The following is a 16,563-nucleotide window of genomic DNA, read 5'->3' as shown; positions in this document are numbered from 1 at the left end:
AATATATTTTTAAAAACTCCTTATCGTTCTTAGCTCTGCTAGCCATAGATTTGTGCTTAGCAATTTTCTACAATTTCTAACTTCTGATTTATTTTCATTACTATCAACTGCTGCTTTTTTACATTTCTTCCATTCTAAATGATATATATTTTATAGCTACCTTCACTTCCCTTCTGACCAGGGTTGTTTTTTTAACCAGCACAGCTGGTTTGTGGCTGATTGTGGCTTTTGGGGCATCTAATAAGATATTCTTAACTGATTCCCAATTATCACTCACAATTTTCTGATTAAACTCTTCCTCACAGCTGATTTGGCTTGTAACTGTTCTCAGCTTTGTGCAGTTGGTCCTATTTAAGTACCAAGTATGTGTTTATGTGTACATAGATATTACTAGTCTGGACTTTTCTTTGCTTGCATATTATAAATGTGATCAGGTCATGATCACTTGTACCTAAGCGACCATTAATTTTTAGTTTTCTTATCGGTTCCTCTTCATCTCTTAGGACAAGGTCTAATAAAGAATTCCCCTGTGTTGGCTACAACACTTTTTGAGTCAGGACATAATGATCTATAATGTTTAGAAATTCTAAGGATGTTGTAGTACTGACTGTGTGAGACTCCAGAATATGTCATTTAAATTAAAGTCCTCCATGATCACGCAGGCTTTTTGCCTACACATTATAGGTAGAGGTATAAGGAGGTGGTCATCCTGTTCCCTAGTGTGATTTAGTTGTGATATAGCAGACACCAACCCTTTTTGCCCACACTGGATCCTTCCTAAATAGATTAAAGCCATTGATTTTTTTAAACAATCCATTCACGTGAATCATCCCACCAGGTTTCAGTAATACAAACTAGAGCAATTCCAATTCCTCTTGCTTGTTACCCAGTCTCCTGGCAATTCAGGAATTTTTTCTCTTCATGTCTTTTAATTCCTTGATTAATTTTGTTCTCAACATCTCGATTTTGTGCTGAGTGCTCATATCTTCCATCTTTTACCCTCCCCTTTTGCTATTAATTTAACTCCTTTCTGACTACTCTAGTCAGCCTGTCCCCAAGAAGAGTGGTCCTCCTTCTTGGATGGTGGACGCCATCCAAGCTATACAGCCCCCTCTCTGCAGAGAAGGGGGACCAGTGTTCCACAAAACCAAAACTCTCCACCCTACATCACTTACCCAGCCTAGCCAATATTTTTCCAGGTATCAAAGTTAGGCTAAATAGTCTGTAAGTCCCCAAGTCCTCCTTGTAATCTATTTTAAAGATAGGTACTATGTTTGTCCTTCTCCAGTCCTTTGGGACTTCACCCACCCTCCATCAGTTCTCAAAGAAAATCACTAATTGTTCCCAGATTGTTTCAGCTATTTTCTTAAGAACTTTAGGGTGGGTTTCATCAGGCCCCCTGCCAACTTGAATACATCTAACATATCTAAATATTCTTTAACCAGTCTTTTCCTTATTCTGGCTTGTATGCCATCCTCCTGTTTGTTAATATTAATTACGTTAAGCATCTGATCACAATTAACAGTTTTTAGTGAAGAATGAAGCAAAATAGGCATTAAACTTGTCAGCCTTCTTGATGTCATCTGTTATTAGCTCTCCTTTCCCATTGGCCGGGAACAGTGAACCGCAGCCACTGGGAGCTGTGGGGGGCCCTGCCCGGGGACGGTCACACAGCCCACCAGCGGATTACCCTGATGGGCCACATGCCGAAGGTTGCCGACCCTTGCTCTACATTTTTAAAATAGCAGAGTTGTCAATGGAGCAGATCCTCAGCTGTCAGAGTAGTTCCTTTGAAGCCAATAGAGCTATGTCAGTTTACTTCAGATGAGAATCAGTGTGCGTAAAGTGACTACTTGAGATAGGTAACTTATTCCCTAGTAGCTTTTTCAGTACACGTCATCATTAACATTTAAATAGCTTCACATGATGAATTGGAGGAGTTATTTTGCAGAATTTCCCTTTTTAACAATGTCTTCACATACTATTCAAGAAGCTGTTTAAGGGTTTACACAACAGTTGAACTCAATGTGTTCTGAGAATCTTCAAATGCATTTGTCAGTCAATCAGTCTAGTCTTGGTTAAATACTTTATGTAAGGCCATTTGAAAATGTTTATAGGGTTTTTTAAAGACATGAAATTATGAGTTTCCATTATTTTTAAGCTAATGTTTGCTATAGTTATGCATTTTAGAAGAGCTCACAGATAGGTAAACTGAAAAGTGATTAACTTGGGTTTACGACAATTCCTATAATTAATACTTTAGGGAAGTTAGTCCTTATAAGCTGAGTTTTGGAAGCATCATGATACTTATCCTTTATCCCCAATGCCTTTATGAGAAGGACCCCATATTCTTGTTCAACACCAGTTGAGCAAGAGAGTGCCAAGGAGAACTTGGGAGAAGTTTCTACCAAACCAGTCTGTTTTTTGGAAACGCCTGCTACAATGCAGTTCTGCCCTGTTCACTTTGACCGACAGTCCCATGCTGGTCCTTCATTACAAATTATTGCCTCCCAGGGGAATCTGGTGTCAGGTGATCTGTGCCTACATTGTATATCTTGCATGAGAGACATAACCTGGCACACCTTCCCTGGTGATCCAGACTCTTCCCTGTGGAATCCCTGCTAGGATAGCCCTCCCCCATTGCCTGGATTTTGCCAGCCATTTGCATCTGAACCCATGAGTCCAGAATGTAACATTTTCAAAAGAACTTAAAAGTGGTATAGGAGCTGAAACCAATAAGACTTAGCCTCCTAAGATTTCAAGTCACTTTTGAAAATAGGACTGAATCTCCTAAATCACTTAGGAGTCTTTCAAAAATTTTACGATGGTGTTTTCTGGAAGATCACCAGTGGATTGTAGTTTCCTCTGGAAGTCAGTGGTGTCTTGAAGATAGCTGGGAGTGCTGGTAGCGTGGGGCCTGGGGAGAGAGTCCCCATAACTTGCCCCATAACCTCAGCCGTGCAGAACACAACGCCATCCACAGCCTCAGGAACAACTCTGACATCATAATCAAAAAGGCTGACAAAGGAGGTGCTGTAGTCATCATGAATAGGTCAGAATATGAACAAGAGGCTGCTAGGCAACTCTCTGACACCACATTCTACAGGCCATTACCCTCTGATCCCACTGAGGGTTACCAAAAGAAACTACACCATCTGCTTAAGAAACTCCCCGAAGAAGCACAGGAACAAATCTACACAGACACACCCCTAGAGCCCCAATCAGGGGTATTCTATCTGCTACCCAAGATCCATAAACCTGGGAATCCTAGACACCCCATCATGTCAGGCATTGGCACCCTGACAGCAGGATTGTCTGGCTACTTGGACTCTCTTCTCAGGCTCTACGTTACCAGCAGTCCCCACTATCTTCGAGACACCACTGACTTCCTGAGGAAACTACAATCCATTGGTGGTCTTCCAGAAAACACCATCCTAGCCACTGTGGATGTAGAAGCCCTCTACACTAACATTCCACACAAAGATGGACTACATGCCGTCAGGAACAGTATCCCTGATAATGTCACAACAAACCTGGTGGCTGAACTTTGTGACTTTGTCCTCACCCACAGCTGTTTCAGATTTGGGGACAATTTATACCTTCAAGTCAGCAGCACTGCTACGGGTACCCGCATGGCCCCACAGTATGCCAACATTTTTATGGCTGGCTTAGAACAACGCTTCCTCAGCTCTCATCCCCTAGCGCCCCTACTCTACTTGTGCTACATTGATGACATCTTCATCATCTGGGCCCTTGAGGAATTCCACCACGATTTCAACAATTTCCACCCCACCATCAACCTCAGCCTGGACCAGTCCACACAAGAGATCCACTTCCTGAACACTACAGTGCAAATAAGCAATGGTCACATAAACAACACCCTATACCGGAAACCTACTGACTGCTATACTTACCTACATGCCTCCAGCTTTCATCTAGACCACATCACATGATCCGTTGTCTACAGCCAAGCTCTAAGATACAACCATTCGCTCCAATCCCTCATGCAGAGACAAACACCTACAGGATCTCTATCAAGCATTCTTAAAATTACAATACCCACCTGGTGAAGTGAAGAAACAGATTGACAGAGCCAGAAGGGTATCCAGAAGTCACCTACTACAGGACAGGTCCAACAAAGAAAGTAACAGAACGCCACTAGCCGTCACCTACACCATGCAACTGAAACCTCTCCAGTGCATCATCAAGGATCTACAACCTATCCTGAAGGATGATCCTTCACTCTAACAGACCTTGGGAGACAGGCCAGTCCTCACTTACAGACAGCCCCCGCAACCTGAAGCAAATACTCACCAGCAGCTACACACCACACAACAAAAACACTAACCCAGGAACCAATCCCTGTAACAAATCCCATTGCCAACTCTGTCCGCATATCTATTCAAGGGACACCATATAGGACCTAACCATATCAGCCACACCATCAGGGGCTCATTCACCTGCACATCTACCAATGTGATATATGCCATCATGTGCCAGCAATGCCCCTCTGCCATGTACATTGGCCAAACCGGACAGTCTACGCAAAAGAATAAATGGACACAAATCAGACATCAAGAATTGTAACATTCAAAAACCAGTAGGAGAGCACTTCAGTCTCCCTGGACACTCAATAACAGACTTAAAAGTGGCAATTCTTCAACAAAAAAACTTCAAAAACAGACTTCAAAGAGAAACTGCAGAACTGGAATTAATTTGCAAACTGGACACCATAAATGAGGTCTGAATAAAAACTGGGAGTGGATGGGTCACTACAAAAAGTAATTTTCCCTCTGCTGATACTCACACCTTCTTGTCAACTATTGGGAATAGGTCACTTCCGCCTTAATTGCATTGGCCTCATTAGCACTACAGAAGTAATTTTCCCTCTCTTGATATTCACCTCTTCTTGTCAACTGTTGAGAATAGGTCACTTCCGCCTTAATTGAATTGGCCTCATTAGCACTGATCCCCTCACTTGGTAAGGCAACTCCCATCTTTTCATGTGCTGTAATATTTATACTGCTTACTGTATTTTTCACTCCATGCATCTGATGAAGTGGGTTTTAGCCCATGAAAGCTTACGCCCAAATAAATTTTTTAGTTTCTAAGGTGCCACAAGGATTCCTCGTTTTTTTCCCCATAGAAACAGTGTTGACCATCATGAGGGGAAGGAGGGGACAAGAGAACTAGGTTCTCCATCAGAACATGACAGCCCTTTATGAGTTGGCGAATGTGGCAGGCTGGTCAGTCTGAAATGTCACTCCTGTTTCCCATACCTTGATCCCTGTAAAGTTGCGGGGCTACTGTTTCCCTTTATCCTTCCTCACACACCTGGCAAAGCAGCTGGAGGGCTGACCTGAATTAGGAAAAATAGAAGAAATTCATACACACAGTCTACAAAATGTAATAATAAAAGTCTGACTTAGATTATTGGAACAATCAGCATTATGCCATAATGCTGTTGTTAATTTAGCTTTAAAATAGTGAGGTCTTAGAAAATGTGGGGAATTTACAACGTATCAGCTGCCACAAGTAAGCAAAATGGGGTGTGCTAAGCACAGAGTTGTTCAGCCATAACTTTGAACTTCCTTTGTTTTTATTGGCTAAAACTAAGGTTTTAATATTCTATGACTTTTTCATGTGAATGAACATGCTACAATCACATTTGGTTTGTTTACTCATTGATGAAAGTTTATGTTCAAAAGTGATATATGCTTATTTATTTCAACTTAAAAACTTGTCATCTTGTCCGCAGGCTGTGATCTTTGTAACATTTGGTCCCATACTCTGCAATAGTGATTAAGGAGAATTTATATTTTGTGTCCAATAATCCTGATTTTTATCAGTACCTCATTGTAATCTGAGTTTTTTTCATGGTATTCTTAAGCAGGCTTTGATAGCTCCATGACTGGGATAGGCCTCCCCCTGGTGAGAATAATTTTAGTTGTCACGTGGCATCAATAGAAAAGAATGCTGGAAAGCACATTTGGAAGAATATTTAACATAATATTATCTTTATGAAAAAATTCACAACCTTAAATTTTCTTTATTATATGGTTATGTGGAAAATGTGGTTCTTTGAAGTACATCCCTAGCTTGTTTTATATTTATTCAAATATTAAATCAAATTGTGATCATCGTGCACAAGTTTGTTTCATGTATCTAGGTTAACATGCTATTATGCTGTACACCTTTTGTAGTTACCTTTCTGTTCACTGTTTACATACTGGTTCTTGGATCTTTTTTCCACCATTTATAATTGTTTTCTTACAGATATGGGTATTATCAGTGTAGCTAACTCTAATGAATTTCTTCACAAGATTAGTTTTGTCAATATTTTCCCCTGATATCAAGCATTGGCTGTAGTCTTATGGAAATTAAATTCAAGTAAAATGATGTTATTAATTAGTACCATGAGTCATATGCACTCTTTAAATGATGCTCCATTCCCTTAATTCCCAACGATAGCATTGCTTTAACTTTTTCTTTGAGCATGAAGTCTTAGTATGCATCCAATCTTTCTTCTGATAATCAGTTTAATTGTGAGACTGAGTAAGCTACTGGATTGGAAAGGTATAGAAATGCTTTTATCATCTCAACTTGACTACAGTATCTTACTGCATACAGTACTCTCAGAGGTCTAAATCTGGTGGCTTCACCTGAATTGGAATGCAGCATTTCATGTTTTACTTGGGTTGTTGTTGGACGGCATATAGTTTCTTGTCTTAGTTCACCATTGAAATGACAGACTTATGATTTGGAATGAGAGACTTATGGTATAGAGTTCAGTATTATACAACTTTAAAACTCCCAGCGACAAAGATAGGTATTAGGATCTGGGTTGATGTAAAGGGTGTAAGGCCTGGATTGTAGCCATAAAGCATAGAGGACCCAAACTGGCATCACATCTTTATGATATTTATGTACAATATGGTGATGTAATCATTCCCATTACGTCAGCCAAGAAGAACACACTCTCCAGAATGGCAGATAAAAGTCTTCTTCCTCATGAAACTCTCACTCTGGCTCCTCCAGGCTAGCACTGCAGCTGTGTCTGCTGAACCTGAACTTGCAGTACCCTGGTTAAGTTCAAGCCAAGTAGAAGAGATCTGATTCAGGCTGGCTAGAATGTGTGTCCAGCCAAACTGCTCAGCCAGCCGTACACATCTGATTTTATCTGTCTTAATTCCCATAGTTGGGTACTGTGTCTTGAGTTCTACAGAGTCCACTTCTGTTGGAGATTTAAAAACAGAATAAATTCCTTTGCTTAGTTTAGACTAAAGATGTGCATGCTCAGTACTGCTTTAAATGGTGAAGACCAGTTGGAGTCTGCTTTGTGTAGAGATTTTCTATATTTGTTTATCATATTAAGAAGATGAAGATACGGGTGGTTTGTATTTCAAGAAAAAAATGATTTTTTTTTTTCATTTTTGATTTCAGTGCACCGATGCCATATCTAATTGGAGTCCACTTAAGCTTAATAGAAGTGAGTAATTTTCAAACTAATCTTTATATTTCATATATGTGTGTGAGAATGGAAAAGATTACAGGGGGCATTATCTTTTTTCCTTATGGAGAAAGGATTGGTGAGCATTTTGTCAATTGTTTTATTAAGAACATGCATATTATAGAGAATAATTTTAATGAAGTCGCTTAGAGAATGATTACCAGTTTAATTAGCATAATGAAATGACTGACTACAAACACTGGAAGCACCATGAAAGTAGAAATGTCCTTGGTAAAAGTTGTGTTTTCAAAGGTGCTATGTGGGTATTCAGGGCTTGCATCGTGTGTTTTTGCTTATACTTCGTTATCTTTGTATGAATTTTCTTGTGCATTATGTTTGGTGTATTTAACCTCCTGTGTAAAATAGGGTATACCTGCTTCACTACTCTTTAGTGGAAAGTCAACTTAATTAACATAGGTATGTCTACACTGCCATAAAACACCCACGGCTGGCCAGTGTCAGAATACTCAGGGACTCGGGCTGCAGAGCTATAAATTTGCAGTGTAGACATTCTGGCCGTAGCCTGGGCTCTGGGGCCCTCCTCCCCCCCCCCCATGGAATCTCTGCCCATGAACCTGGGCTCCAGCCCAAACCTGAATGTCTGTGCTGCAATTTTATAGCCCTATGAGCCCAAGTCAGATGACATAGGCCAGCCACAAATGTTTTGTTGCAGTGTAGACATACCCTCAGGCTACAATACTTCATTTAACAGAATGAAAAAGAAAGGTTGAAGAAACTGCTGCTTTTCATCTCCTTGTATACAGTTGTTATCCCATAAACTATTATTGAATCTCTAACTTTTAAAAAACTTGGAAAAACTGGTTCACTAATGCCGTAGACATTGCAAATGTGCCTGAATGCTCAAGTTTTTCCTGATAATAAAAATAATGATAATAGTAAATTAGACTCTCATGGAGTCTGCTAAGCATCTGTGGCTTCCCCACTCATAAGTCAGACATTATTCTAAAAGAGTATTTTATTTGATTTTTCCAATGAAGTTTTTTACTCTGCTGTAACCCTCTCTGTAAGAACCATTCCACGTTATCAGATGTCCATATACAGGCATAACAATAACTTTAAAAAACATTATTGTTTTGCCCAAAGACTAAAGGTTACTTTTTAAGAATGTTGGAAGAAAGACTGTGAGTTTCTAGGCACTGTCCCTGAGCAGTCTTTAACACTTTGAAGACAGCAGCTCACATTATGTCATCTTGTAATCATTGAAAGATGTCATTGGCCCTGCTTGTATGGTCTGGTTCTTGATTTTCATAGAAGGTACTTTGCCAGTCTCCCATTCAAGGGCTTTCTTTGGTTTAGACTTGCAATAGATAAGGCCATTTATAAACAAGAGTAAATTCACATTTGCTATGTTGAGGGTAGGGCTTTTTTCTTCTCCAGTCCTGTCATCCAGCACAACACACCTTTCTGTCCCTGAAAAAGACACATTTGTCACCTGTATTGATGATTCCAGACATGGTCTTCTGTATTCCTTTTGGCGGGAAAGATCCTACATCTAGACATGCTATTGTGTTGACCACAGTGGCATGAAACATTAGGCAGTAAGTCATCTGAGAGAGGTTTACTATGAAACTGAAACCATTGAGTTATTCCTTTGAGCCATGTTATTTCCAGGACTACATAGGCAACAATTTAGCCACCTTTCCCCAAAGAACAAATCACAGAATTTTCACCTTGTGATCACCTGCTTTCATGAAAAACTTTTTTTCCCTTTACTTCTATGAAGTGAGTAGATACCCAAGACCTCTGAACTCTCATAAATTCTGAAAACATTAGCTAATGTTTCCTTTGATTCTTAGTGTGATTATATGCTTATCTTCATCTTCTGTGTTCCACAAATATAAGGTGCTACTGTAATGAATTTATATCCAGAGACTATTCTGCCTGCAAATTAGGGGTGAAACTGTTCTACATAAACTTGAAGTGATATGTGAGTTCTAAATTTGAGTTCTTCAAACATTTTAGTTGCTAGATCCAGCTGACTTATATTTTCCAAGCAGATCTCTATGAGTGGATAGTGTATCTATCTTACAGATTGTAGGCCAGCAGACATTCAGTGGTCATGGAAGATTCAGGTTAATTTGAGGATGATTAATGTAGAATTGCTCATGTGCTTCACGTTCCATTTAAGTACATTTGCAAAGTTCTAGACATACTTTGTGGAGACATTACTGCATTGATTCAAAGGAGAATTTTGATAATGCAACCTCACATTTACCTTTCCTTAAGTAACCTTCATTAGCTCACCTTGTAGTGTTCACTGTTCGCTAATCTGTGAGACAGGAATTCTCCTAATGTGTCTCTTTTTCTGAGACAAAGTGAATGGGGTAATAGCTTTTATTGGACCAGCTTCTCTCTCCCATATTCTTGCATAATAATGGAGTTTATGAAAATAAATAAAGAATAAAGAGGCAGATTCTTATCCTAAAGTATTTAGTAATAGGGTCACATCCTAGCTTGTGTACATTTAGTAAAATGAACTGCAGGCAAATCTCTGGTTTCATACACTATCTGTAAGTGTAGTTAATTGAGGCAGAAGATGTTGGGAAAACCTAAGTTGTACTGTTTTACTAACAAGATCAGCTGTTTAAGGAAAGCAATGTCAGGAGGCGATGGGGAGGGCAGACGCTCCCTGAGAACGGGGGCAAAGGGATTAGAGGGGGAGCAAGGGCAGTTACTGAGATTCAGTGGGGGGAATGGAGAAGATTGGGGCAATAGCCTGCTCCAGGCTTGGTGGGGGCATAGTTTTTATTACTGGTCCTATCTCAGTTTCTTGGTCGCTGGTGCCCTGTGCTTCCCCATTCCATCGGTGGCTGGTTTCCTGTGTGCTGATGCGCCCTGCTCCCTGCCTAGATGCTGGTACTGTGTCTCCCACTCCATCCTGGTGGCTCACACATGTGCTCCTAGATCCAGTGTCTCCTCTAGGACCCTTGGTGGCCCAAAGACTGACCAGGCTTGGCCAGGGAGTCACATGAGCAGCCAACTCCCCCAGCCAGCTCAGGGCATAGGCTGTCACCCCTGTGTGGTCACTGCACACCAACCCTGGATGCCACAGTCTCTACAGCTACTCAAGTGAAATAAAACAGGAAGAGGATAATTGTTCCTACATGCTCCCCAACAGGTGGTGGGCCTGATCCCAGGCCCCATGGCAGCCAGTCCAGCCCTTCCTCCAGGTCCCACTCTTATTTCCCCCTTCCCTCCTGTGTGTGCAAGGGGTTAGAAACACACCTGGGTTCTGCTCTTGCCTCTATGAGGTATTGTGGGGCAGAAGACATGGGGGGACAGAAACATACATCAGCCCCTGCAATATTTCCATTGTGGTGGCACTAGCCCCCATTGACCTCCCTGTTCCATCGCTCCTGGTGACAGAAACAACTACAAGTTCACCTGATCTGCTTCCTGTCATTTATAGATTTCAAATAATGATGATACCCAACGTTTCTGATTTTAGTTTAAAAGAATGCTATCAGTTTAATTTGATATTTAGTTAGTGCTGAACCTGTTTGACTAGTCCTCTTACAGTAAGGGATTTGAGATCATTTGCTCTCCTCTTCCTTATATTTTATGCCATGCCCTTCCCATCTATAGTTCAACTGCTATTCAGCACCTTCCTTTGTTTCAGTAGTAAATGAATTCTAGTTGCAGCTGTCTCATGAATCGTCATGCTCTTTGGCTAGCTGGCAGACAATGCTATTCTGACATGCTGATGTAAAAGACGTCAAACTGCTGTAGCATTATGGTCACCCAAATCATTTGTTAGGCTCCCGTGATAGAGTTTATTAGGCAAATCTTCACATGTTTTCCTTATCGTAAGCTTGATTTTTTTTCTTTAAAAATAAAAGGTAAACTGGGTGCTTATAGTATGTCACAGATTACAGTATATTCATTTTACCTTTTATAATTTCCCTGAAATTAAATGGTGATTGTGTACTTTTTTTAAACCCAATTTTGCCACTTTCACAATCCCCATACTTCTTGGGGCTACATAATTCATTTGTGATTTTGAAAACTTTGAAACACATAAAGATAGGTACTAGGCTTAAATATCATCAACCAATTGTTAAAGTATAATGCTGTGTCCTCTGAGTGCCCACTCATAGTTTCATCCTACATTATTTTAGCATTGGGGTCAAAATAAACAAATTAAAAAACTCTTTGAACTGTTTAATAGTTATCCAAACAGTTTCAGCATGAAGGGTCCAATTGCACCTTCAGTTATATCTGTGCAACCCCATTGCCAGAAGCAGGATTGCATGTATCTAAATTTAGGGCAGAAATTATCCAGAAAAATATCTGAATAAAATTACAGATTTTAATTTTGAGTTTCCATACAATACATTCTGCAACCTCAAAGTGTATGCAGTTTTTGCACTATTGCTGTTCACTGAAGAGGAAAGTACTTTTAAAACTTCATATAATGATATCCTTGATCCAAAACATGAAAATGTTGCCTTTTCATTTATTTGTAAATTGTTATAATCCTCATATAATCCTCAACTAAGCGTAGAAAATTGTGTAATTTATGTGGACAATGTATTAAAATACTAATACCCACTTGCATTTTTTCCTGAACAGAGAGTAAAAAATAGATCACTGGAGGATGTGGTTATGCTAAATGTTGACACAAACACTCTAGAAAACCCATTTAATGACCTGAACAACCTACCTAGTGAAGTGGTAAGTCTGATGGGTATTTCATGTTGTTGTTGTTTTTTTCTTTTCTAGTAGCTTGAATTACTAATAGTGATTTTTACCTGCTTTTGCTAACTGAAATAAAAGGAATAAGGGGAAAAAGTACCAGCTGTGACCCCATATTTAAGATTTTTACTTTTTTTGACAGTTGAGGAGATGTTGAATGGAACATCATATTCCTTATTGTAAAAGCAGGATCATAATTATAAAGCTAGCTGCATTCATTAGGCATTGCTGCTTTAAACGCAAGAGTCTCTTCATCTCATCTTAATCATTATATTACAAAGTAGGCATTTCTGTCTGCCTAGTGGCATGTCTTGCAAAAGAACGAGAGAGTTTTTGAAGGCAAAAAGAAGAAGGGGGCCAATTATCGGCTTCTGCTTCCCTGCCACCTGCCAGCGCTTTTCCTTTTAATTAATGATCTGATGGCACTGGTCAATATAATAAGAAATGCTTGTACAGTTGGGGTCAAAAAATTCAGTCTTTGATCATCTTCAACTTTTTGAAACATTTATTTGTTTTCTCTAAATTATTTCAGTTTTATTTTAATCTCTTCTATCCTGCTGAGGGTCGCATGAATGAAAACCTACACTGTTTGTCATTTGCTTTGGCAGAGTAAAGACTGCTTACTTAGAATTCTATTTGTAAATTAAACTGCTAACCCAGTTTGTCATAAAAGACATCTGATCCTTTTGAAATGACGAAAACTGTCTTTTGTCTGTAAAGGATGATAAATTAAGTGCCAGTTCTTTCTGGACTTTGATCTTGCACAGATTTTTTTCCCCTGCTGCTTATAATGGAACATATTCTGTATTTCATGTTAAATACTCTCAAAAATGCATTACACTTACCTTGCTTTTCCTTAATATAGTGCTGAAAGGATACACTTTTGATACCAATGTGTGTATTTCAAGTTTTAGATATTCAAGATATAATAGTAGAATGCTATTTTAAATGTGTGTCAACAAAAAGTATTTTATAGAAAGGAGTGAAATCAAATAGTAGCCTGTTTCCAAAATTGCAGTCTTTTTTAAACTCAGTATTTTAACCAAACTAAGGCACTACAGTGACTGATAAGCCCTATCTTTATCTCAATGGTAATTTGTCTGAGTACATATATAACAGAAAGCAAAATCCTGATGCTTACATTAATGGTCCATTAATGTAAGCATCAGGATTATTATTATTATTATTATTATTAATACATTCTTAACTTTTTTGAGATAATGAAGGCGTAGTTTGACCAGATAAAGTGTCAAATACTGCAATCTCCAAGCTCTAATAAAAGAATTTGATATTGTTTATATTTAATCTGATTGTGGTATATTTGTCAGTGATTTTAAATGTATTGTATTTTGCATAAGAATAACAAGTTAAGTCAAAAACTAACAGTCACTCATTGTTGTGTCAATAATTCTGGCTGATTTTGCATTAAGTGAAAAATGTTATTTTGTTGAGGTTAGAATGTATGCCATAAAGTATATATCCTTTGTCACATGATAGTTAGATGTGAAATTCAGAATTAAGCGTTATCTTCTGTTATATACCAGTACTGTAAGTGACAGTGATTTCAAATTGTAAAAAAGAGTGCACACATTGGAAGGAAATCTGTTTGTTTTTAAACATGCTTATCAAAATACTCTGATTAGGCAGGCTGGATTAAAATAAAATTAGTGAATACAAACTCCCATACTTTTAGAGGTATGTTGTCCCCCAGGATGTTTGCATGTAAGTCCTATTAATGTTAATAAGGGTTACCCAGGCACATAGAGTGCACAATGGACTTTTTATAAAATACAACATTCCATATACAGTATGGAACAAAACAGGGAAACTGTGTTTTTATAGATGTCTCACTTGCCAGATTTTATTGGAACATATTTTTCTGGATGAAACAAGTTTTAGTAGGTTACTTTATATTTCGTTTGAGTCTCCCCATCTCTTTTTGACTTGAGCAGTGAAACAGTTTTCCTTGTGGAACTAATTTGTTAATTAAAAACACATACAAATGTGGGTGAAAAATTCTAAACAAAGGGTACAGACAGTATACAGATTTTGGCATATAACATTACTGGGGAGAGCAAACTGTCTTTCATTCGTAAGAGAAATTACAATTACAACTGCTAATATATGGATATAAATATTTCAAGTATATTATAAACAATATAGAACAAAAATGATAGATCAAATTGAAAAGATTACAGCATATATTTGCACATGTAAAACATATAAATACATATAAATAAAGCCCACAAATGTATAGACAAGGGTAATAAACCTTTTGATGAAAAAATATATAATCAGGAATAGCAATTAAGAGTGTTAAACCAGAACAAACTGTTGAAAGGATAAAGGCAGCTTTAAGTTTGCCATTCCCCTCCAAAAACTGATTTCAGACAAATTAACAAGCCACCATAATAAATTTAACATTTTCAAAGGATATTCTAAAACTGTCTCTTGTGTCTAAAAGGAAATTGGATAACAGCTTTCTTAATCAATAAGCCTGAAGATAATATGTTTTCAGTGGCGAGGCATATAACAGTTTAGCAAAGTCTAGTAATATGACTATTAAAATGTTAATATTTCTTTTATTGTGAATGAATTTCTTTAAAAATATAATATGAAATCTGAAAAAATTACTATTTGATATTATGTCTAATACATTATAATTAACTGAGATTTAAAGGACCTTTTAAAATCAGTCACTTAAGCATTTAAATTATACTTACATGCTAGATAACTTTCTGTGCATGTGAACTCTATTATTTTGTCAGATTGACCAGTGGTCTTGACTGTTCAAAGGTCAGTGGTCACAGTTGTCCTGAATTACCAGTCCTTTTTTCATGTGGACCCTCTGCTGCGTTGCATGCTGTAATCTTCTTAATGGCTTCATTCCAATATTCACACATAATATTCTAGATTTATTGACTGTTAGAAATACTACCATGCCAGTAGCAGTTCCGCTATTCCTAAGGTATTTAAAATTGGAAAAATAAATCAATGCAAGACTTTCAGGAATCCTTTGTTTTCCTTAAGGGGGGAAAAAGCCTTCTTCCTGTCTTCTGACAAGAACACTTGTTTTTAGATTTCATCATTTCACTATAGATTTGTCTCATTTCTTTAAAGAAAAACAAAATAAGCAGCTATTTCAGTAAGAGTAAATTTTCTTCTAACACAATAGTCCTTAGAACACCATTTTTTCTTCTTGTAAGGCCTTATATTATAAGTTTTCAGTGATGGTTGAGACTACAAGCATCTCAAAATTATAAATGCTGTGCCCAATCCAGCAGTGACTTGCACACATGCTTAACTTTGTCAGTGGGACTACTCATGTACTTAAAGCTAAGCATTTTTCATAAAGACTTGCAAGATTGATGTCATGTGTTTAATACCATGAGCAGTTCCATTGACCTCAGGATTGGGCCCTCTGCTTGTCTTGCTGTGTGTCAATGCTTTGAGAAATATTTATATGATTTGTGGAAAATTATGATTTCTTTAATATTTTCTGCATTTTGTTAAATAATGGTGCCAAGTACTAAAAAACTATAGAGCAACTGAAAGTGAGATGTTCTGTATAGCATTTAGACATTTGAATGCAGAACAATATCTATGTGTGTCCTTTTCATCAAGAAATACATTTTAGATAGTAAAGTAAACCAGTTTCAACACCGTAAATCCACTCCATATTTGATAAGTAGACTCTAATTTATTCAGAAAACTGAATATTTGCTTTGAATACTAGTTCCTGTGAGTGTTGTTCCTCAAAGTACAACAGTTAGTGCTGTTGTAAAATAAATTGTGATTAGTTCCTAACTGTGAAACTGATTGCATTAGTCATAATATTTACATTTTTTTACTTATGAAGTGTCAGTAGGAAAATGTATTATAAAAATAATTATTAATCCATTAGAAATCCAGAATGGCTAGCAAAGTAGGCAATATTGTGAGAGCCAACTGCTTATGTGTAGAGATTTTTACAATCATTCGGCATCACAGTGAACCTTGGCATAAGTTTAGAATTAGAATATTAGATTAAAAATGACAGCATTCTTTGAACCCTATTTGATTTTGGAAATACTACATTTAAGCAGATACCCATCATTGTTTAGAAATAAATGGATATTTAGTGTTAAATGCTGAAGGGCTGAGATGTCCAAAGACTGCGAATAGCGAAACTCTTTTCATTAAAATAATGATCTACATATTCTGAGGTTACCTTTTGTTTAAGTAAATTTTGTTTTAAACTGCCCTCCATTTCTGTTCTTTAACCAGTCCACTTTCTGACGGTTTTTGACTTGTCTTATTCTTAGTGGCCTGATTTAATAGGAATGCTGATTGAAACA

At 37.8% G+C, this 16,563-nt stretch overlaps 1 protein-coding gene across 2 annotated transcripts in view; it reads left to right on the top strand.

The window, feature by feature from the left end:
- The window catches only part of DENND1B (DENN domain containing 1B), a 247,123-nt gene that overhangs the window by 164,474 nt on the left and 66,086 nt on the right, over nucleotides 1-16,563 (top strand). For both annotated transcript variants that reach the window (XM_034778352.1, XM_034778353.1), the window contains 2 exons: nucleotides 7,444-7,489; nucleotides 12,104-12,205. In XM_034778352.1, coding sequence (XP_034634243.1) covers nucleotides 7,444-7,489; nucleotides 12,104-12,205 — 148 coding nt within the window. The remainder of the gene's footprint in view (nucleotides 1-7,443; nucleotides 7,490-12,103; nucleotides 12,206-16,563) is intronic.

Source organism: Trachemys scripta, chromosome 8, assembly GCF_013100865.1.
Source record: "Trachemys scripta elegans isolate TJP31775 chromosome 8, CAS_Tse_1.0, whole genome shotgun sequence".
Lineage (NCBI taxonomy): Eukaryota > Metazoa > Chordata > Testudines > Emydidae > Trachemys > Trachemys scripta.
This window is presented reverse-complemented; position numbering and strand designations above follow the sequence as displayed.